Genomic DNA, 22,341 nt, shown 5'->3' on the forward strand with positions numbered 1-22,341 from the left:
TTTTTTATCAAGACTGTGTATTTTCCCACAGTATATCATTACATCTATTGATTAGATTAGCATGCATAGCATGCATTAAGATAAAAAGAAACTTCTGCCTTTACAACTCCTTTAATTTTTTTCCCGTTCAAATATATTAAAGCTATTCCTTTCTACACGTGATAATACACAATTTACATGGAATGTACTTTCTTTTCCACATCTCCCTACTCTATCCATAATAAAGGCTGATGATTTGTACTGGATAATATTTCCTCGAAAACAAGGTTTGTCCTTTGAAGGTGAGAAATTCATAAACCCTCATTTATCACGTTTCACATAAACTTTGAAGTAAGTTGTCTTATATACACTCCAAATGGAAACTTTTAATACCTAGAATAAATGTAGCTACTTATCAATCGTTTTGATGGACCATTTAAAAATTTAATGCAGAAACTACAGTATATTCATCCTTAAATAAAAAAATAATGTATTTTAGTTTTGCCAGTAACAGATGCAGTACATTCTGTTCTCCATCAACTGCTTTTCCAATTAATTTAATGCACAATCAATGCATCCAGATCATTTTCACACTAGCACTTGTGACACATATATTAAAATCAGATTCTGCCACAAAGATCGCTGTGGAGTGATATATCACGGTGTGTGCGATACATTCTTCAGTTAGCAGAAGCCATCGTTACACAAGGACGCCTCTTTTCCATTCAGCCTTTTCCTGCTTCACTCTTCAGCTTCTCTAACACAGCTTCTGTGGTGGTATTGGCTGAAATCTTTACAACCTTTTCTCGACTTTTGCCACCCTGTTAGAGAGGGAGAAAAAAAAATCAGTTACTGCTTCTAAATAAACTACTATATAAAATTGCCACTGAACTACCAGCTTGAAAATAAATCAAATCATGTTCATACTGATAGTAATATTACAAAACATACATTGTACACACTGTATGGCATAGGCTGCATTATCAGGAGTGGAGCTTAAAGAGGAAGTAAAGTCTTTTTTTTTTTTTTTTTTTCTACTTATACCTACCAGGTAAGCTTATAAATAGGGCTTACCTGTATGTACTGTGAAAATCTCCTAAACTTTCACTGTTTAAGAGATATTCAGAGTGCATACAACCAATGATGTCATTGCGCATGCGCTCTGAAGGTTCGGCTTGCCATACCACAAAACGGCGGCCCCCACACGGATGTGCAAGAGTGACGCCATCGCGGCTCCGGCCACTCACAGCGCTGAAGCTTGTGAACCCGGGAGAAACACCGGGTAAGATGTCAGCAGTGTACCGGCGCCACTGGAGGGCTTCGTTCTAAGGCAAGTATTTCATAATGAGCTAGTATGCGATGCATACTAGCTCATTATGCTGCCTTTGTCCTACAGATTTTTTGGGGAACCCACACTCCTGGACCCGTAATAGCACCCTGCCAGTAAAACTTTATGGCTGAAAATACCAAAGTACTGGATCCCGGGGTCCAGCTCTCTAAAAAGAGAAGCGTTACAGGCAAAACCTCTTTTTTTCCAGACACGAGGCCCGGGTATCATTCAATTCGGCCTAAAAGACACTTTGAATGGATCTGGCTGCATAGCTAGCCCTAGCAAGGATTGCTCCGGTGGAGCTCAGCACAGCACATCTTTAGTCGTGACCAACACCTTAGACACTGGCGAAAAAAAAACTGAGGTACTCCCAGTAGTGGGAGGGGTTATATAGGGAGTGGACTTCCTGTCTTAGGGTGTGCCAGTGTGGATCACCTGAAGGTGGCCTATAACCCACATAGAAACTACTATGGCTCTGTGTCTTGTGATGTACGATAAGAAATCTCCATAGGCAATGCTTTTAAAGCCTTTATTAGGTTAGAGATAACCGCAAGTTATGACACTGCGAATATTGTTCTAACTCACGGTGATACCTTGTGTGGTGTAATCTCTGCTTACATACATGTGCACATGTTTGCATTTGTGGGTGTGCATAAGGCAACAGAACTTTCAATATTTCTTTAAATATATTTTCTTTTTTCATTAACATAACACACATTATACTTACTTGCTTTGTGTAATGATTTTGCACAGAGCAGCCCTGATGTCAGGAAGATCCTGGCAGTAATCAGCGATCCAGATGCACGGGGACATGGCCACGGGTTCCACTGCGCATGCATTCTCGGGTGCTGTCACGCAGGGGGACACGCGCGCACTCCCGTTAGTGCTAGGCGGGCTATTTAAACCGGTCTGTCACAATCTATCCCCGCTGTCTGCTCTACAGCGTTCCGTGTGCCTTAACCTGATCTGACCTGTGTACTCTGCTATCTGACCCGCCTTCCTGTTAGACCATCCTGCTATCCGCCTGCACCAGACCCTCTTGGCTTGCCTGACCATCCCTCTGTATTATCCCTGGTACCTCTGCTGCTGGACCGATACCGACCACCGGCTTGTTTGACCATCCCTTTGTCTGATACCAGTATCCAGTCTATTACCTGCTGCCTTGTTCCTGGTTCCAGTCCAGCATTCCAGGCTACTACCTGCTGCTTGTTCCAGTCCAGCGTCCCAGGCTACTACCCGCTGCCTTGTTCCTGGTTCCAGTCCAGCGTTCCAGCCTACTACCTGCTGCCTTGTTCCCGGTTCCAGTCCAGCGTTCCAGTCTACTACCTGCTGCCTTGTTCCTGGTTCCAGTCCAGCGTTCCAGGCTACTACCTGCTGCTTGTTCCTGGTTCCAGTCCGGCGTTCCAGTCTACTACCTACTGCCTTGTTCCTGGTTCCAGTCCAGCGTTCCAGGCTACTACCCGCTGCCTTGTTCCTGGTTCCAGTCCGGCGTTCCAGGCTTCTACCTGCTGCCTTGTTCCTGGTTCCAGTCCAGCGTTCCAGGCTACTACCTGCTGCTTGTTCCTGGTTCCAGTTCAGCGTTCCAGTCTACTACCTGCTGCCTTGTTCCTGGTTCCAGTCCAGCTCTCAGTCCTGCTTACTTACCTGCTGTGGTTCCGGGTCCTCTCTGCATTCCAGCCTCCTCTTCAGCTTCAGGTTCCAGAGGGTGCCACCACTCCCGAACTTCCGGTGACTGTCGATCCTGCCAGGCACCCATACCACTCCTCACTCCTGGGCCTTCTGTCTCCATTCCAGGGGAACAGGAGTGGGAGCTGTAAGGGAGGTCTTTCTCTGCACTTCGGGCTCAAAACCTACCAGGTACGTGACAGTAGCAGACAGCCATGTCTGAGCCTGAGCAGGGAACGTCTCCCATGGAGGAACTTTGTGCACACCTGGCAGGATTGACTGAAGCAGTCAAGAATCTACAGCAAGGATACACCAGGCTGGAGTGTTAACCTTGTCTAATCCAATTGGGGCCCAGGGAGTTCCTTCCGCTCCTGCTCCTTCAGTCGGGCCTTCCTCAACGGTGGTTATGCTCCCTCCAGAACCCAAGGTCCCGACGCCTGAACGTTTCTCCGGAAATCGCCTTAAATTCAGGGCTTTCCGCAACTCCTGTGAATTGTTCTTTGCTCTTCAGCCACGTACCTTTTCCCTGGAGGCTACCAAGGTGGGCTACGTAATCTCTCTGCTTTCTGGTGACCCCCAAACCTGGGCCCATTGCCTCTTGGAGCAAAAGGACGTATCCCTGACTAATCTCTCCACCTTCCTTGACACACTAGGTCAGCTGTACGATGACCCCCAGCTGTCCGTGACTGCAGAAGCGGCTTTGCACACCCTTCAACAGGGTCGCAGGGCTGCAGAGGACTATGTGGCGGAATTCAGAAAATGGAGTGCGGACACAAATTGGAATGATGCGGCTCTCCGCTATCAGTTTCGAATGGGACTTTCTGACTCTCTGAAGGATGAATTGGCCAGGGTGGGTACCCCACAGACTTTAAATGCATTGATCGATCTAGCAATCCAGATCGATCGACGCCTAAGAGAACGTAGGACTGAGAGAGCTATGGGAACTTCTCGCCCAACTTGGATTACCCCTAAAGTTCCTCATCATACGTCACCAGCACCACCTACCTCCACGTTTAACCCACCTGAGCCAATGCAATTAGGGGTTCTGCGGCCTTCTCTTACCCAGGAGGAACGACAACGTCGTTGAGTGAATAATCTGTGCCTGTATTGTGGGGAACCTGGGCATTATGTCAGGAACTGTCCTCTTAAACTCCGTAAGTGTCTATCCCTGTCCACTGACTATGTTGCACCTTTGGTTAAGAACACTACTCACCTTGCTCTCTCTATCCTGTTACAGCTTCCAGGAGAGACTCTGCAAATAACCGCCATTATTGACTCTGGAGCTTGCAGTTGTTTCATGGACTCTCTTTTTGCTACCCAACACCGGATACCTCTGTTGCCTAAAGCCCATGGACTTTCCATCCATCTAGCTGATGGAACCGCCATTAAGTCTGGGCCTGTTACCCAAGAGACTGTTCCAATACCCGTCTCCATCTACAATTCTCATCAAGAACTGCTACGCCTAGATATCATCGCTTCACCTCTGTTTCCCATAATCCTCGGCATGCCATGGTTACAGGCCCACAATCCTGACATCAATTGGATCACAGGTGAAGTTACCTTTTCTTCTCCATATTGCCAACAGTCTTGTAGATTTCAGAACACTCAGGAGAACCCTACCTTGCTCTGTTTGAATACAGATCCTAATCTACACCTCTCCATCCCTTCTGCCTATCATGATTTCTTAGATGTATTCAGCAAGCAAGGGGCAGAGGTCTTACCCTCTCACCGGGCCTATGACTGTCCTATCGAATTACTTCCCGGTGCTGAGATACCTTTTGGAAGAATATTTCCTTTGACTGAAGTAGAACAAGGGGCTTTAAAAGAATATATCGATGAGAATCTAAAGAAAGGCTTCATTCGTCCATCCACGTCTCCAGCAGGTGCAGGTATCTTCTTTGTACAGAAGAAAGACAAGACCCTCAGACCATGTGTAGATTACCGCGAGCTGAACAAAATCACTGTAAAAAAACGTTACCCTCTTCCCCTGGTACCAGAATTGTTCCAAAGACTTGGGACAGCTACCATATTCACTAAGCTTGACCTTTGCGGAGCCTACAATTTAGTTTGTATTAGGGACGGAGACGAATGGAAGACCGCTTTTCGTACCCGTTATGGACATTTTGAGTACCTAGTGATGCCTTTCGGTCTGTGCAATGCCCCTGCTACATTCCAGTACTTCATCAATGATGTTTTACGAGACTTCCTAGATCTGTTTGTTATCGTCTATTGAGACGACATACTAATTTTTTCTTGTTCCCTTGAATTCCATCGCAGGCACGTCAGAAGTGTGTTGGCCCGGCTTCGACAACACGGTCTATATGCAAAAGCTGAGAAATGTGAATTTGAACAGGAAAGTATTCAATTTTTGGGGTTAATCATTTCCAGTAAAGGCATTAAGATGGACCCTCAAAAGGTCGCTGCAGTGCTAGATTGGCCAGTCCCGACAGACAAGAAGGGGATCCAGCGATTCGATGGATTCGCTAATTTTTACCGTAAATTTATTAAGGGGTTTTCAGCCATCATCACACCCATAACACAGCTAACTAAATAGGGTACACACTTCCACTGGTCTGCTGAGGCTCAAAAGGCTTTTGAGACTCTCAAGGGCCTTTTTACTTCTGCCTCCGTACTAAAGCATCCAGATTCCTCTCTGCCATTCGTACTAGAGGTGGACGTATCCGAAATTGCAGTAGGGGCAGTGTTGTCCCAAAGACAGGGAACTAAGGCCCTGTTATATCCTGTGGCCTTCTTCTCTCGTAAATTGTCCACGGCAGAGAGAAATTATGATGTAGGTGACAGAGAGTTGTTGGCAATCAAATCAGCGTTGGAGTAGTGGCGCTATCTGCTAGAGGGTGCCGCTCATCCAGTCTTAATTTTTAGATCATAAGAACCTTGAAGCCACGCCAAGCCAGGTGGGCTCTCTTTTTCTCCAGGTTCTCTTTTCATGTCACTTACCGCCCTGGCTCCAAGAATACCAAACCTGATGCCCTATCCAGGATGTTTCACAAGTCCCAAGAGGATTCCCCTCCGGACACCATTCTGTCCCCGGGGAATTTTCTTTTGCTTCAGGGAGACCTGCTTTCCCAGATTAAGCAGGCTTCCGCAGAGTTGGGATCTTCCATTAGGTCAGAACTCCAAGTTAAGGATGGGTTACTGTGGCACGAGAATAGGATCTTTATACCTGAAGAACTATGAGTTTCAGTACTAGAACTCTGTCATGACCATGCATTGGCTGGGCATTTTGGCGTGGCTAAGACTACTGATCTGGTACAGCGTACCTTTTGCTGGCCTCAGTTACGTGAAGATTGTAGGAGATTTGTTGAATCCTGTACCACCTGTATCAGGAACAAGGGGCACAGGACCAAGGCATGGGGATTGCTAAAGCCATTACCTGTCCCAGATAGGCCTTGGAAAATGCTTTCTATAGATTTTATTGTGGAATTACCTCCGGCTGGGGGCTTCACCTCAATTTTTGTCATAGTAGACCGGTTGTCGAAAATGGCCCACTTTGTCCCAATGAAGGGCACCCCCTCAGCTACAGAAACGGCACAGGCATTTATTAAAGAAGTCATCAGGCTCCATGGGGTACCAGTTAATATCGTTTCAGATCGGGGGGTACAGTTTACCTCCCGATTCTGGAGGTCTCTGTGCAAAACATTGAAGATTGAACTCTCATTTTCATCTGCTTATCATCCCCAGACTAATGGGCAAACAGAGAGAACAAACCAGACTCTTGAACAATATTTACGCTGTTTTTCTTCTTTTGCCCAAGATGATTGGATTTCTGTTCTTCCATTGGCTGAATTCGCCTACAACAATATAGAATTGTTGTAGGCGAATTCATTCATATCAAACAAACTCCATTTTTTGCAAATTATGGTTTCCACCCTTCATTTTTGCCTAATTCTCTTCCAGAGTGCACAGTACCCGCAGTTCAGGAGAGGTTGGACTTCTTTACTTCCAACAACCAAGTTTTGCAGGAGACCATGACCAGGACCCAGGAGTATAATAAGGCAACTTTTGATAAAAAGAGAAGAGGTGAGCTGTTACTTTTACTGTAGATAACCATACCTGGTCCCCGGGTATATCTCAGGATGGCTTGCCCTTCAAAGAAATTGGGTCCCAAGTTTCTTGGACCATTTCCTGTCAAGCGAAGAATTAATGAGGTGGCATACGAACTTGAACTTCCGGATTCACTAAAAGTACATCCAGTATTTCATGTGTCCCTGCTCAGACCCTTTGTTTCTAATCCATTTCCAGGCCGAAGTACGGATCCTCCTGATCCAATTTTGGTAGATGGGGAGGAGGAATTCGAGGTGGAGGCTATCATGGACCATAGGAGAAGAGGTAACCAAAATCAATTTCTGATAAAATGGAGGGGGTTCGGCCCAGAAGAAAATTCTTGGGAACCTGAGGATAATATTCATGCTGAAAATCTGTTGCAATCTTTTAAAAGAGCCCATCCGGAGAAATTTCTTCAAAGGGGCATCCGGAGGCTGCCCCTTGGGGGGGGGGGGCAATGTCATGAAGATCCTGCCAGTAATCGGCGATCCAGACGCACGGGGACACGGCCACTTGTTCCACTGCGCATGCGCGCGCGTTCACGGGTGCTGTCACGCACGGGCATGCGCGCGCACTCCCGCTAGTGCTAGGCGGGCTATTTAAACCGGCCTGTCACACTCTATCCCCGCTGTCTGCTCTACAGCGTTCCGTGTGCCCTAACCTGATCTGTGTACTCTGCTATCTGACCCGGCTTCCTGTTAGACCATCCTGCTATCCGCCTGCACCAGACCCTCTTGGCTTGCCTGACCATCCCTGTGTGTTATCCCTGGTACCTCTGCTGCTCGACCGATACCGAACTCCGGCTTGTTTGACCATCCCTTTGTTGGATACCATTATCCAGTCTATTACCTGCTGCCTTGTTCATGGTTCCAGTCCAGCGTTCCAGGCTACTACCTGCTGCTTGTTCCTGGTTCCAGTCGAGCGTCCCAGGCTACTACCCGCTGCCTTGTTCCTGGTTTCAGTCCAGCGTTCCAGCCTACTACCTGCTGCCTTGTTCCCGGTTCCAGTCCAGCGTTCCAGCCTACTACCTGCTGCCTTGTTCCTGGTTCCAGTCCAGCGTTCCAGGCTACTACCTGCTGCCTTGTTCTTGGTTCCAGTCCAGCGTTCCAGTCTACTACCTGCTGCCTTGTTCCTGGTTCCAGTCCAGCTCTCAGTCCTGCTTACTTACCCGCTTTCTTACCTGCTTACCTACCTGCTGTGGTTCCGGGTCCTCTCTGCATTCCAGCCTCCTCTTCAGCTTCAGGTTCCAGAGGGTGCCACCACTCCTGAACTTCCGGTGACTGTCGATCCTGCCAGGCACCCATACCACTCCTCACTCCTGGGCCTTCTGTCTCCATTCCAGGGGAACAGGAGTGCGAGCTGTAAGGGAGGTCTTTCTCTGCACTTCGGGCTCAAAACCTACCAGGTACGTGACACCCGATTCTCCTCTTCTCGGGTCCCTATTGGTGTTCCTGGCCCCTCCCCCTGCTCAGTGCCCCATAAGGACCCGCTTCTTATGGGGGCACTTGTGCGGGTTCGCTCCTGAGCATGCGGTTTACGTCTATTCAGACACACAGCCTAGCTCGGTCTCACCCCATGCTCTCAGATTATGACTGACAGCCAATGGCTCCCACTGCTTTCAGCTAAGGCTGTGAGCAGAGAGAGAGGGGAGAAGAGCTGCTGCAGACATGCACAGCAGTGCATGAGATGGGGCTCAGGTGAGTATTTAGGCGACGATCCCTCCTGCTGTTTCTAAAAGCAATCCAGCCAATTGCATTGCTTTTATCAGAAAGAGGAAAATCGCCGGCTGAAAAAAAAAAAGAAAAAAAACCCATAATGTAAATGTACATTAGGGGGTCTTGAAGTGCATAAGGAAAAAGAAAAAAAAATATATAAAAAAAAAACAAAAAACACACCTTTATAACCACGTTGATGGTTTAAAAAAAAAAAAATAAATACAGGGGGTCCCCTAGTTACAAACATCCGACTTACAAACGACTCCTACTTACAAACGGATGGAGACAACAGGAAGTGAGAGGAAATCTACCCCTAGGAAGGGAAATAAACTCCTGTAAGAGCTAATATGGGGAAAAGGTACCTCCACTGATGCTTTATCACCAAGGCTTGTTTCCACAACAACCCAAAATTTTCAAAATCCAATTGTCATTGGGACAGAAAGTCAGGTGAAATCATCTGAACAGGGGCACAGACAGCAAAACAAATGTTACAGGGGTGATAACCCTTCCCTATGCTATCCAAAAAGCTTAAAAATAGTTTTTTTGGCTGGAGCTACACTTAAAAAAGGTACCTGTTCCGACTTACAAACAGATTCAACTTAAGAACAAACCTACAGTCCCTAACTTGTTTGTAACCCGGGGACCCCCTGTAAATAAAATAAAGTTAAATGTGGTTATAAAGATGTGTTTGCATTTTTTTTATTTTACCTTAACCACTTCCAGACCCCCTAATGTACATTTGCATTATGGGTTTGAAGTGGTTTACCAGGGTTATGGCTGAACCATCATTACTATCAAAAGGGGTTAAACCCCCCCATGTAATAGCATAGGGCAGATGACGTGCCCTCCAAAGAACTAACCAAGCACAGATCTGCTCGGTTACATGCTTCCCTGGCTGTATCAGCCACAGAATGACACGTCTAAAACCAGAAGGGAAATCATTGTCTCTTCCAGTTGTATGCACATCAGCCATCAGATTGTGCTTAGCCCTTCACTCCTTGGACATACTGCATACATCCAAACAGCTGAAGTACTAAAAACCCCAGAACATTATGTGATGGGAGGGCCCGTGGAACCCAGAATCCCTTGGAGAGGTTGGGAAAGCCTTGTTTCAGCTCCCCATGCATCCCCTTTGTCTACCCTATGTCCATTAAGTTACCCTGTGCCCTTTAGGGGAACAGGGTGAATGAGAAAAATGATGGACAGCTGTTTAATGGACAATGAGAAGGTGGTTACTTAAATATAACAGTAATATTTATCCACAATATCACCCAGGATATAAATAAAAGAGCTGATCACAGGAGAGAGAACTGGGTAGGAGCCAGACAGTCTACTCCTGCTGTAGTCTGGTTCCTACTAGGCTGAGGAGGGGGAGATCACAGTTCGAATTGCTAATTGTAATTAGCTTCTGCTATTGTGAGAAGGTTTGCTGTGTTTATATTTATGATAAAAGACGGCAAGTCTGTCCTGAAAGGTCATGCCTCTGAGTCAGCTAGGCTGTCTAAACGATTAGTTAATTAGCTCATGTTAATTAGGTTTCTGGTTACAGTTTGTATTTTCAATCTGGTGTATATATTTTTGTGCAAGATCTCAAAACAACCAATCCATGTTAAAGCTGTGTAACTGAGCTAGTCTCGTTTGGATCTTGGTTACAGTATTCAGCTATAAAATCTGACATCTGAAGGTCCAGATTTGAGGAAGCTGTGTGCTGACGGAAGCATTCAAGCGGAGTGCTACGGGGATCCGTTACACGTTATATTTCTGAAAGCAGAGGCCCTATATAATAAAAAGGTAGTAGTTGCAATTTTTTATGTTGCATGATATTCCGAGTCGAGTACAGATACCACACTTATTAAGCCTTAAAACTGCATGATCCGTAATATTGCAAAGACCACGCCGCTCGCACTTTACAGGTAGGAGCTGGCTAAAGAAAGCTACTGCAGCCATGAACTGCTATTGAACCCTTCACTCTCTGGACATACTATAGACATCCAAAGAGCTGACGTGGTTAAGGAATGAAGGTGAGCAGTTTATAATAAACAATGGCATCTAGGTTTGTTACCTTTCTCTTTCTGTCTCAAATCATTTCCACTTGCATCACAGAGGTAACACACAGGTATACACAAAATCACCTGTGTTTGTGTTGTGTATGTCATTACTTCTAGAAAGCAGAGAAGTCTTGTGGAGAATCATGTGAGTCAGCTTTGTTTTAATTGATAGCTAGAGTTTTTTCCTACACAGAGTAGGTCTGAGGTTCAAGTTTGCCTAATCCACTCCCCACACTATACCAGTGTGGGGTCACAGTAGCCATATTGTCAGATTCTGTGTATGGACATGTACTATACCAGTGATGGCGAACCTATGGCACGCAGAGCCCTCTCTGTGGGCACACGAGGAGTCCAGGGATCGCAAGGTAGAGGGAGATCAATGAAGAGTCTAGGTCCATGGCAGTGAGAGCGCGGCAGCAGCGAAAGCGAGGTGCGGTAAACCATCTGCACATAGCAAGTGAGTGGGTGGCCCCGCAGCCTCCGTGGGGAAGGCGAACTGAGAGCCAGGAGGGAGAAAAGAACTTTACCGCCTTTCTGCTGCCCATAAAGGCGAGCAGCGGGCGCAGCATCTCTGGCACCCTTCAGAGTCTGGACCCCCTCAAACCTCCTCTTTGCTAAAACATCAACAGTGAGGCTCCCGAGAACAGGCTGATTGGGGGGCCCGAAAGACGAGGATGGCCAGGAGGCATAGGCTGCAAGGAAGCCGCTGAAAGGAATCTCTCTCTCAGTGGTGCTGGGTGTCACTGCTTCCCCTGGAGGATTGGGATTACTGGGAGCTCAGTGCGAGGTACACAGGTGGGAGGTGAGGGGGTGCTGCACCTGCCAGGGAGGGTGGGGACTCCTAGAAGGGATATTACTGTAGCGGACCATGTGTGATCTCCTACCGGGGAACAGAAATATGGTGGGGTGCGTGGAGTTCTCCCCCCCCCCCCCCTCACATCTCGACGCGGTCACATGACTTCTGACACGCTGCTCTGTACACCTGTTGCAGTTTAGCCACTCGGGCCCAAAAAGGTTCACCATCACTGTGCTATACTGTTGATTCCAGTGATGGGCTACATATCCACATACAGATTTAAAGCCGATCCCCAGCTTTACTGTCACTTTAGCTAGTTCATATGGGCCAAGCTGGCCAAAACAAACTAACTATTTCCTACACTAACGGGTGTGCCAGCTGGGTGGGAAGAGAATTTCTGGCAGGATGGCGTTATACTCAACTTTTCTTTTGCTTATAAAAAAAGCCTTTTTTTTTGTTTAAACGGTGGATGAGTTTATTGTTGTGTGAGATGAAGAGAATGAGTTCATGCACTTCATCTGACAGCCTAGGTACCGGACATTCCTAAGGGTACTTGTAACATTGCCTTCCAGGGGACATCTGTGCAGCTGGAGCTATGTATTGCCTTCAGGGGAACAAGGAACTGGTGACCAAAAAAGTAAGTGTCAAAATCAAAATCCCCCTTTTTTTGTTTTTAATAAACTCATCCACCGTTTCAAAAAAAAAAAAAAGGGCTTAAAGGCTTTTTTATAAGCAAAAGAAAAGTTGAGTATAACGCCATCCTGCCTGGAAGTTCTTGTCCCACCCAGCTGGCACACCCGTTAGTGTAAGAAAGGTTGTTTTGGCCAGCTTGGCCCATATGAAACAGTAAAGCTGGGGATCGGCTTTAAATCTGTATGTGTTGTTCTAGAGCAAGGTAGTCTTAGAAGCATGCTGATGGGTAAATTTGGAAAAAGGGGAAAGTCTGCTTTATAGAATTTGTGTATTTTCAATATCTCTTTTGAAGCCACATGAAAAAGACCCTCTCCCTGCTGTACAGTATTTTGTTTTTATTTTGTCAGTACATATTCTCCCCAGCCTTTTATTTAACATCGGCTTACTTATTAGTCCTACAAATGGCCTGAATTGAATAACAAGATTTGGCCCCCAAAAACATCATTGGGATTTACAAAACATCTTGCGAATCAAACCTGGGCCTGTTCAAATGGTCACCCACCCTGAGTATAGGGAGTAGAAAGCCACTTACCTTGTCGAGGACAACTTCACTCTTCTTTATTTCCAAAACCTTTGATAGATATCGACACAATTCAGCATTCGCCTCGCCTTCAGTTGGAGGAGCAGCAATGGCAACACCAACAGCTTCTGATGTCACATCTATAATGGAAACATGTCATATGTAGCAACTGACAAGATACAGATAAAAGGCACGTAGGTTTCAGATTGTAATTGCATTCACTGCATGAAATGTAAAACAATGAAAAATAAAAAATAACCATTTTTTTTCCAAGGAAGGGCGTTAAATGGCAACCCCAAACTGGAAGTAAGTGTATTGTCAGTAGAGCAGCCTTATCCAAGCTATCAGGACACATAAGACATTTCATCTCCACCAGTTACAGTGATCAGGATACAACATCAAAAGAAGCCCTAATTCTGGCCATGGAATAGGAGAGTTCCCAGCAGTTTTCTGTCATCATGACAACTGACTGTTGCCAAATACTTCTTTTTATTTTTTTTTTTTAATTAAAGCATTAGTAAAGTCAGGGCTTGTTTAATATACCTTAGCTTGGTATTGGCAATCATGTAAGTGCAGTGGCAAGGCAGGTAGGCCCTTAATGCCCACACATGCATCTATGGGGGGGGGGCTAAGGTTTCTATGCGCTCCCAGCATTTGTCATTCCTGATGCACTGCTGCCTGTCATGAAAAGAGCATGAAACAAAGAAGGACAGCACAGTACTATGTAGGTAACAAGCCTACCAGGTGCTGGAGGACAAGTACCTTTTGGCCACTTAAATGGACTGTAAATGTTTTTTTATTATTAAAATAGCATGTTATACTTATCTGCTCTGTGCAATGGTTTTGCACAGAGCAGTCCCTGGCGCGCCAGGGTCCTCCCCCTGCCGAGTACCCCCATAGCAAGCCTCTTGCTATTCTGGTACTCATGCGTGCTCGCTCTTGAGCCCCACTCTGTGTGTCCATTGACACAGAGCGTGGCTCAGCCTGGCCCCTCCTAACTAGCTGTAATTGACAGCAGCAGGAGACAATTACTCCCACTGCTGTCTCTGAGTCAATGAAGTGGGGGAGAGCCGAGAGAGTAACTGCTCATCGCTGGATTGAAATCGGGATCAGCTAAGTATAAGTGGGGCTGGGGGGAGCTGCATGCAGAAGGTTTTTTACTTTAATGCAGAGAATGCATTAAGTTAAAAACTTCTTCCTTTACAACCACTTTAAACATCAAAGGATGCATTAAAAATGCATTGATGCATATATCTATGAAATATATTGTGCTGCATTCATCACACAGGAAAGGACTGTACTCACAAATATTTACCTGTTATAGCATTTTGTTTGGAACCCGGCTTAGCATGAATAGCAATAGAAATGGATCCACTTTTATCTATTCTAACTGGACCTGTGGTGTGCGGATCCTGGGGTGCTTCTTTCTTCTGTCCCTTACCCTGCAATGAAAGACAAACACTCCAATAAATGCATAACAACAATAAGTATATTCTTTACAATATACAAAAAGTCAAAAGAAAAATGGACACAAAGAAGCATATGCCAGGAGACTTTCATGATCAGGTTTTCCAGCACTGTAGTTCCTGAATAATTTTTACTGAAACTAAAAATCAAACTTTATACAGTGCTGTGAAAAAGTATTTGCCCCTTCCTGATTACAGGAAAGTAAACAACCCTTGTAATAGAAATAAGGATGACAGGTCCTCTTTATGAAGAGATCTGGGGTCAAAAAGACCCCAAATCTCTTTACCTTTAAAAGCAAAAGATCAGCCCAGACCAGCCTGGACTGGAAGTGACGTCATGACATTGCTCCGGTCCTCCAAGGCCACAGAGTCGATCAAAGCGTTAACTCTTGGATCGCCTATGAGACCAGACAGCCACACCATTGGATTGTTTCTCGGGCAAACCGGCAGCAATAAGCCCGAGAAGCCCCAGCAGGGGGTAGGAACGTCCCCTCCCACCACTTTGAAAATCGGCCCATCATGAGCCGCTCGGACCGGTTTTATGAGAAATCCAGCAGTCTGCTGAAAAAAATGGTAGGGGGGTTATGGTTGATGTCTTCAGCCATAGCCCTGGTAAACCACTTGCAGAACGCAACATATATATACGTATTATGGTCGGCAAGTGGTTTTTAAAATGCCATCCTGTTAAAAAATCTTGATCTCAATTGGTGTAATGCATAGTTGCATTGGCAGCATGGGTGGGCCTTAATGCCCAGTCACTGTATTTGTCCATGGAGCTCTGCGGTTCCATTCTGAGATTGCACACTGACAGCTCCTGGTCAGTGTTTGCGAGTATGAGACCAGGTGACACCTAATTACAGCAATCAGGGGATTGGGAGGCTGCCTCTGCCATTAACATTCACTTAAAGGACTGCTGGGAGGCAGTGGAAATGGGTTAAATAAACTGCTGTTGCAAAATACCACTAAGGACCGATTTGCTTGGATTGGTTTTTAAGTGGTATTTACCTCAATTTTAACAAAGTTGCTGACAGTCAGGGTTTTATGATAGAATAGAGACCCTATCAGTCTTCTTCTATCAGAAGTGCTTCTCCCTGCCTGTGAGAGGTAATGAAGACCGAGCCGTGCATGCAAAGCTCAGAATACATTTATGGCACCCGATCTGTGCGGTCATGATGTGTGCCGGAGTGACATCATTGTGGTACAGCCATTCAAGTGGCTGAACAGACAAAACCCAGTAGGAAAGACCGGGAGAAGATTGACATGACCATGCCCCCTTATGACCTCACATTCCCAGCATGCCCCGGGACTGTGATGTCATAGGGGGCGGAGTTACCGCCTATATAAGTCATAGCAGAGCGCACAGACAGCATTACAGTCGGAGAGACCGTCGTGTCAACATCTCTGGAAGAGAAGAGGGAAGAAGACGATCCAGATGTCCGGGCTCCTCCGCTAGCAAAAGAGTGGCAAAAGAGCAGAAGTTAGCGGAGGAGCCCGGCAGAATGAAGAAGGCACCGGAGAAGAACCAGAGAGCGCAGAGACGACACCGGAGAGAGGGAGAAGAGGCCTGAGAGACCCCCGAAGTCGGCAGAGGAACCCCGAAGTCAGAAGAAGACCCCCGAAGTCAGAAGAAGACCCCGGAGCTGCCTAATAAATTAATTTTAAAACCTGTGTAGCGTGTTTTATTTATTGACACTTTTTTCCCTAGGTGAATGGGTAGGGGTACGCTGTACCCCATACTCATTCACATAGGGTGTGGGGCCGGGATCTGGGGGCCCCCTTATTAAGGGGGGCTCCCGGATTCCGATAAGCCCCCCGCCCGCAGACCACGACAACCAACGGCCAGGGTTGTCGGGAAGAGGCCCTTGTCCTCATCAACATGGGGACAAGGTGCTTTGGGGTGGGGGGGCCGCAGGGCGTCCCCCTCCCCCAAAGCACCCACCCCCCATGGTGAGGGCATGCGGCCTGGTACGGCTCAGGGGGGCCCCTTTCCTGACCGGCCTGCGTGCTCGGATAAGGGTCTGGTATGGATTTGGGGGGGGGACCCCCACGCCGTTTTTTCGGCGTAGGGGGTTCCCCTTACAATCCATACCAGACCTAAGGGCCTGGTATGCCCCTGGAGAGGAACCCATGCCGGTTTTTTATTTAACATTTGGCGTGGAGTTCCCCCCTCAAGATTCATACCAAACACAGTGCCTGGCATTGGCGGGGATCTAAGTCGGATCCCCGCACCAGTGTGAACCCGGCTCGCAAGGTGTCTATCTCGCCAATAAAAGTGGCGAGATTGACTCAATATCAGACAACAATACAGAAGTTGACCAAAGGGTGGTGGTAAAGAGCTGAAAAACCACGTGATTTGGTGAAAGTTGGCTGGAAAAGTCCTGTTGTCTGTATGCAAGACAAACTTCTGGCCAACTCCCTTTGTACAAAAATCCAAGGGAAAGTTTGTACAAAGTCCTATCGTGTGTATGGGGCTTTAGGGTGTTCATTCCATTCAGTTGAATAAGACAATAATGGTTCCTTCACACAGTTGTTCACCGCCCAGATCCGTATTTCTGTGGTGGTACGGACAGGTGTTCAGGTTCAGCTGCGGACCAGAAGCGTGTACAAACCAATGACAGGCCGAGAATGTCGTGCATCATCACATGTGCAGAAATTAGGGACAAATGAAAAATTCCTGGTAAGGATGGATGCGCGGGGGAGCGGTGACAGCTCAGTCCTGGAGGGCTCCGTTTCCAGGTAAGTCTGTCATAATGTACTCGTAAGCAGTGCATACAACATTATGGACTTAAACCTGCAAGGGGCCCATTTTTGTTGTTTACAATCAGGACTTTAAAACCACTTTACCTACCTAGAGCGCTCACTAGCACCCTGATAGTTCATTGAGAACTACAAGCTACCAGCTGCAAAGGCTGTCAGTACTTGAAGTTCATTCATTCACAGATCTCTGTGAATGAATGACGTTGGCTATGTGGGCAGAGCTCCGCTAGGCTGTGTTCTTTTCAAATTGTGACAGCTGGTGTGGGGAGAAGATCCCTGGCCCGCTGTCACAACAAGGGGGGGGGGGGGCAGCAGTGGGAACATGTTACCTCCTAAAAAACAGGTGGAACATGTTCCCAAAGGTGAACTTATCCTTTAGGCTGGGTTGACACCTATGCGAATTGGATGCAGGCTTCTCCGCATTCAATATGCATGGTAGGAGATTGTGACCGGCTCTCTATGGAGCCGGTTCACATATCTCCGGGACGTCTTTGGCTCAGTTTCAAGGACAAATTCAGGCAACGATTTGGCCCTGAAACGGAGAACAGGGACGCACAGCGCTCCTGTGCGACACGCCTCCATTTTAGGTGTGAACTGAGCCTTAAAGAGGAACTTCACTCCCCACTCTCTAACCCCCCTCACCTTTTGCAAGTGTTATGCACACAATTCACATCCTGACTCGGCCAGCGAATCCATAGTCGTTCAGCTGTGATCCACCGCACTGCTGTCATAAGTCGGGTCCCACACCGCCATCTCTGCTGCTGACGTCGTTGGGTGCCTCTTCCTGGTTCAGGCAGCTCAGCCCCTGATGATTCACTCCCAGGTCCACCCTCCTCCAGCTACATAAATGAAATAGGAAGCATTGTGGAGAAAAATAAGATAAAGAAAAAATATTTAAAGTTTTAGATTATGGAGGAGGAGAGGACAGCAGTGATGCCCGGGGTATATAGTGGGTGAAGGTGTGCTTTAAACATCTGGCTGTACCCACTGCAGAAATATGTCGATCTTGGTGGTAGATGGCTGTGTGAATGAACCCTTAAAGTGGTATTAAACTCAAAACCAAAATCTTAATATATTGAAGCTTACAATTCATTAGATGTGGTGACTGTGTTAGTTTTTCTTTTTTTTAGGCTTGTCTTTTTGTCTATTTTCACCTGGTGATCTGGCCAGTAACACATCTTATTAGAGTGCCCCCATTCTGGATGCACCTTTGGACAGCAACATTGCCAGTCTGGGGGGACATGCACCATTATATTGTTGTTTAGATTTGTGTGTTAGGTGTCCAGCCCTGAGACACAAGTTATCATTCATGCACTAGGATCACTTTTATTACATGTTTTGGATCATTATTTATATTGCATGTTTCTATGCCTATTTTCTATTACTGCTGATTTAACACGGTGTGAAGAGTGTGGCGATCGCTGGATGAATAGGGGCATCACAGAGTGATTGCTTTTAGCCTTGAGGTTACACCCAATTGGTTTATGCACTGAAATCACTTTATATTTATATTGACGGTTATCTATTGGGATTGATTAACTAGGTTTACCTACCACAACAGTTCATGTCACATATTGGTTAGATCGAGTTAACTGTCAGCACCTCACTACTCTCTAACAATTCATTCGGTATTGTCACAGTGGGTGGGCACTGCGCCCCGAGCCCACCCTTTTTTTGAAGCCTAATAGAGCCTCTGGCTATAATCATGTGCTTCAAAAACACTCCCCCCGGCCCCCATTGGAATCCATGTGTACAGCGCCCTGTATGTAGACGCGCCTCTAATGGACAGGCCATCACTGTAAAGATAGTTTTATTGGACTCTGTGTGTGAAGGTTACTATGGGAGTCCTCTTGTTCCTGTAAGTTTTTTTTTCTGCTAAATGATTAGCGCTCCCCGCCTTGTGCGTCTGCTAAAGAGAAGTATGTAGTCTGTATGGGAAGATGTGCGACTACATGGGACCCCCACCCACATCAATGGGACCCCAGACTAAGGGGGAATGAAGGTGCAGCTCAATCACGTGTTCATACTGCCCCTCCCCGGCCCCAACCACAACGATATACAAGGCCCTGGGACAAAGTACTACAATCCCCTCCCCCCATAACACACAGAACTGTACAATCCAGAATGACAGATCCAACCGCTATGTCCTCCGCACACCCGCATCCCGACTCCACGTCCTCCGCACACCCGCATCCCGACTCCACGTCCTCCGCATCCCAACACCACGTCCTCCGCACACCCGCATCCCGACACCACGTCCTCCGCACACCCGCATCCACGTCCTCCGCACACCCGCATCCCGACACCACGTCCTCCGCACACCCGCATCCCGACACCACGTCCTCCGCACACCCGCATCCCGACACCACGTCCTCCGCACACCCGCATCCCGACACCACGTCCTCCGCACACCCGCATCCCGACACCACGTCCTCCGCACACCCGCATCCCGACACCACGTCCTCCGCACACCCGCATCCCGACACCACGTCCTCCGCACACCCGCATCCCGACTCCACGTCCTCCGCACACCCGCATCCCGACACCACGTCCTCCGCACACCCGCATCCCGACTCCACGTCCTCCGCACACCCGCATCCCGACACCACGTCCTCCGCACACCCGCATCCCGACACCACGTCCTCCGCACACCCGCATCCCGACACCACGTCCTCCGCACACCCGCATCCCGACACCACGTCCTCCGCACACCCGCATCCCGACACCACGTCCTCCGCACACCCGCATCCCGACACCACGTCCTCCGCGCACCCTGTACCATACCTCCCAACTAAGGATGAGCTCCGGTGTGTTCGCACATCCCACATGCAGAGCCCGCCAGAAAGTCGTCACTAATCACAGGCATTGAGACATTTCCTGATCTCTGCAGTCGCACATTGGGAAATGTCTCACTGCCTGTGATTAGCGCTGTGCAGTGCTGACTTCCTGGCGGGCTCTGCATGTGGGATGTGCGAACACACCGGAGCTCATCCTTACTCCCAACGTTTTGAGATGGGAATGATGAACACCTACTAGCAAAAGTATGTAGGCATAGGACACGCCCCCTGCCACACCCCCTTAAAGGAGAATTACCTTTAAAAAAAAAAAAAAAATTAGTTACATCCACAAGTGCTTTTTTTAACCACTACTATTCCTTTATATTGGCTTTTAAAATCTACAAATACAGCCATTTAGAAATTGGATGAAATGTTTAGCACTGGGAAACACTTTTTGAAAGATAAAACGTGCATTTTATATACAACAATATAGATCAGACCAGAATGAGGGACAAATGAGGAGGAATGAGGGACATTGATCGAAATTCGGTACAGTTGGGAGCTATGCTGTACACCGGGTAGATCGGTCCGCTCTCTCTCTCTCTCTCTCTCCTCCTATACATTGTATATTACAGTGCGCGCTCACCTCTCTGCTCTCCTTGCGCGGCATTGTGCGCGCTCCCGCTGCTGCCTGCTGAATGGAGATCACAAGGGAACGGCTCAAGCGAACGAGCATGTAGATCCAGGGAAAGTGTGTGGTGTACAGATGAGTGGAGTGTGATCTTCACAGCATCTCCCTACACCGAGCCATGGGATCATGAATGTCCGGGTTACTGTGTACATCACATGACCGCCCCGCCCACCTTCGGACATAGAGATAGAGCTGTCAGCTGGCTTATCATCTGCGGACCACAGCGACCCCTACTGGTCACACCGAAAGCTGCTCCCCATAAGATTGCACACAGCAGAGCATAGACTACGAGTGTCCTTATTACTGAGGGGGGTGATATTACAGGGTACACACAGGGGGGGGGGGTTGTTATATTACAGGGTACTACCGTACACACAGGGGGGATGATAATACAGGGTACACACAGAGGAGGGATGATATTACAGGGTACACACAAAGGGGGATGATAATACAGGGTACACACAGAGGAGGGACGATAATACAGGGTACACACAGAGGAGGGATGATAATACAGGGTACACACAGAGGGGATGATAATACAGGGTACACACAGAGGAGGGATGATAATACAGGGTACACACAGAGGAGGGATGATAATACAGGGTACACACAGAGGGGGATGATATTACAGGGTACACACAGAGGAGGGACGATAATACAGGGTACACACAGAGGGGGGGATGATAATACAGGGTACACACAGAGGGGGGATGATAATACAGGGTACACACAGAGGGGGATGATATTACAGGGTACACACAGAGGGGGGATGATAATACAGGGTACACACAGAGGAGGGATGATAATACAGGGTACACACAGAGGGGGGGGGGGGTGATAATACAGGGTACACACAGAGGGGATGATAATACAGGGAACACACAGAGGGGGATAATAATACAGGGTACACACAGCGGGGGATGATATTACAGGGTACACACAGAGGGGATGATAATACAGGGTACACACAGAGGGGGATGATAATACAGAGTACACACAGAGGGGATGATAATACAGGGTACACACAGAGGGGGATGATAATACAGGGTACACACAGAGGGGGGGATGATAATACAGGGTACACACAGAGAGGGATGATAATACAGGGTACACACAGAGGGGGATGATAATACAGGGTACACACAGAGGGGGGATGATAATACAGGGTACACACAGAGGGGATGATAATACAGGGTACACACAGAGGGGGGGATGATAATACAGGGTACACACAGAGGGGATGATAATACAGGGTACACACAGAGGGGGATGATAATACAGGGTACACACAGAGGGGGATGATAATACAGGGTACACACAGAGGGGATGATAATACAGGGTACCGACAGAGGGGGGGATGATAATACAGGGTACACACAGAGGGGGGGATGATAATACAGGGTACACACAGAGGGGGATGATAATACAGGGTACACACAGAGGGGATGATAATACAGGGTACACACAGAGGGGGGGATGATAATACAGGGTACACACAGAGGGGGGGATGATAATACAGGGTACACACAGAGGGGATGATAATACAGGGTACACACAGAGGGGGATGATAATACAGAGTACACACAGAGGGGATGATAATACAGGGTACACACAGAGGGGGATGATAATACAGGGTACACACAGAGGGGGGGGATGATAATACAGGGTACACACAGAGGGGATGATAATACAGGGTACACACAGAGGGGGATGATAATACAGAGTACACACAGAGGGGATGATAATACAGGGTACATACAGAGGGGATGATAATACAGGGTACACACAGAGGGGGGGATGATAATACAGAGTACACACAGAGGGGGATGATATTACAGG

The 22,341-nt window shown here is 47.5% G+C and overlaps 1 protein-coding gene across 1 annotated transcript; it reads right to left on the reverse strand.

Moving 5' to 3' along the window:
* Positions 1-401: 401 nt before the first annotated feature.
* Positions 402-20,681, reverse strand: LG03H15orf40 (linkage group 03 C15orf40 homolog). The gene is made up of 4 exons (XM_073618617.1): positions 20,458-20,681; positions 14,127-14,253; positions 12,824-12,951; positions 402-800 (listed from the first exon to the last, which is right to left on the reverse strand). Exons 1-4 carry the CDS (start codon positions 20,545-20,547, stop codon positions 705-707), a joined length of 441 nt encoding a protein of 146 aa, XP_073474718.1. The 5' UTR covers positions 20,548-20,681; the 3' UTR covers positions 402-704.
* Between the last annotated feature and the right edge of the window lie 1,660 nt (positions 20,682-22,341).

The sequence above is a fragment of the Aquarana catesbeiana genome, linkage group LG03, assembly GCF_042186555.1.
Source record: "Aquarana catesbeiana isolate 2022-GZ linkage group LG03, ASM4218655v1, whole genome shotgun sequence".
In the NCBI taxonomy this organism is placed as follows: domain Eukaryota; kingdom Metazoa; phylum Chordata; class Amphibia; order Anura; family Ranidae; genus Aquarana; species Aquarana catesbeiana.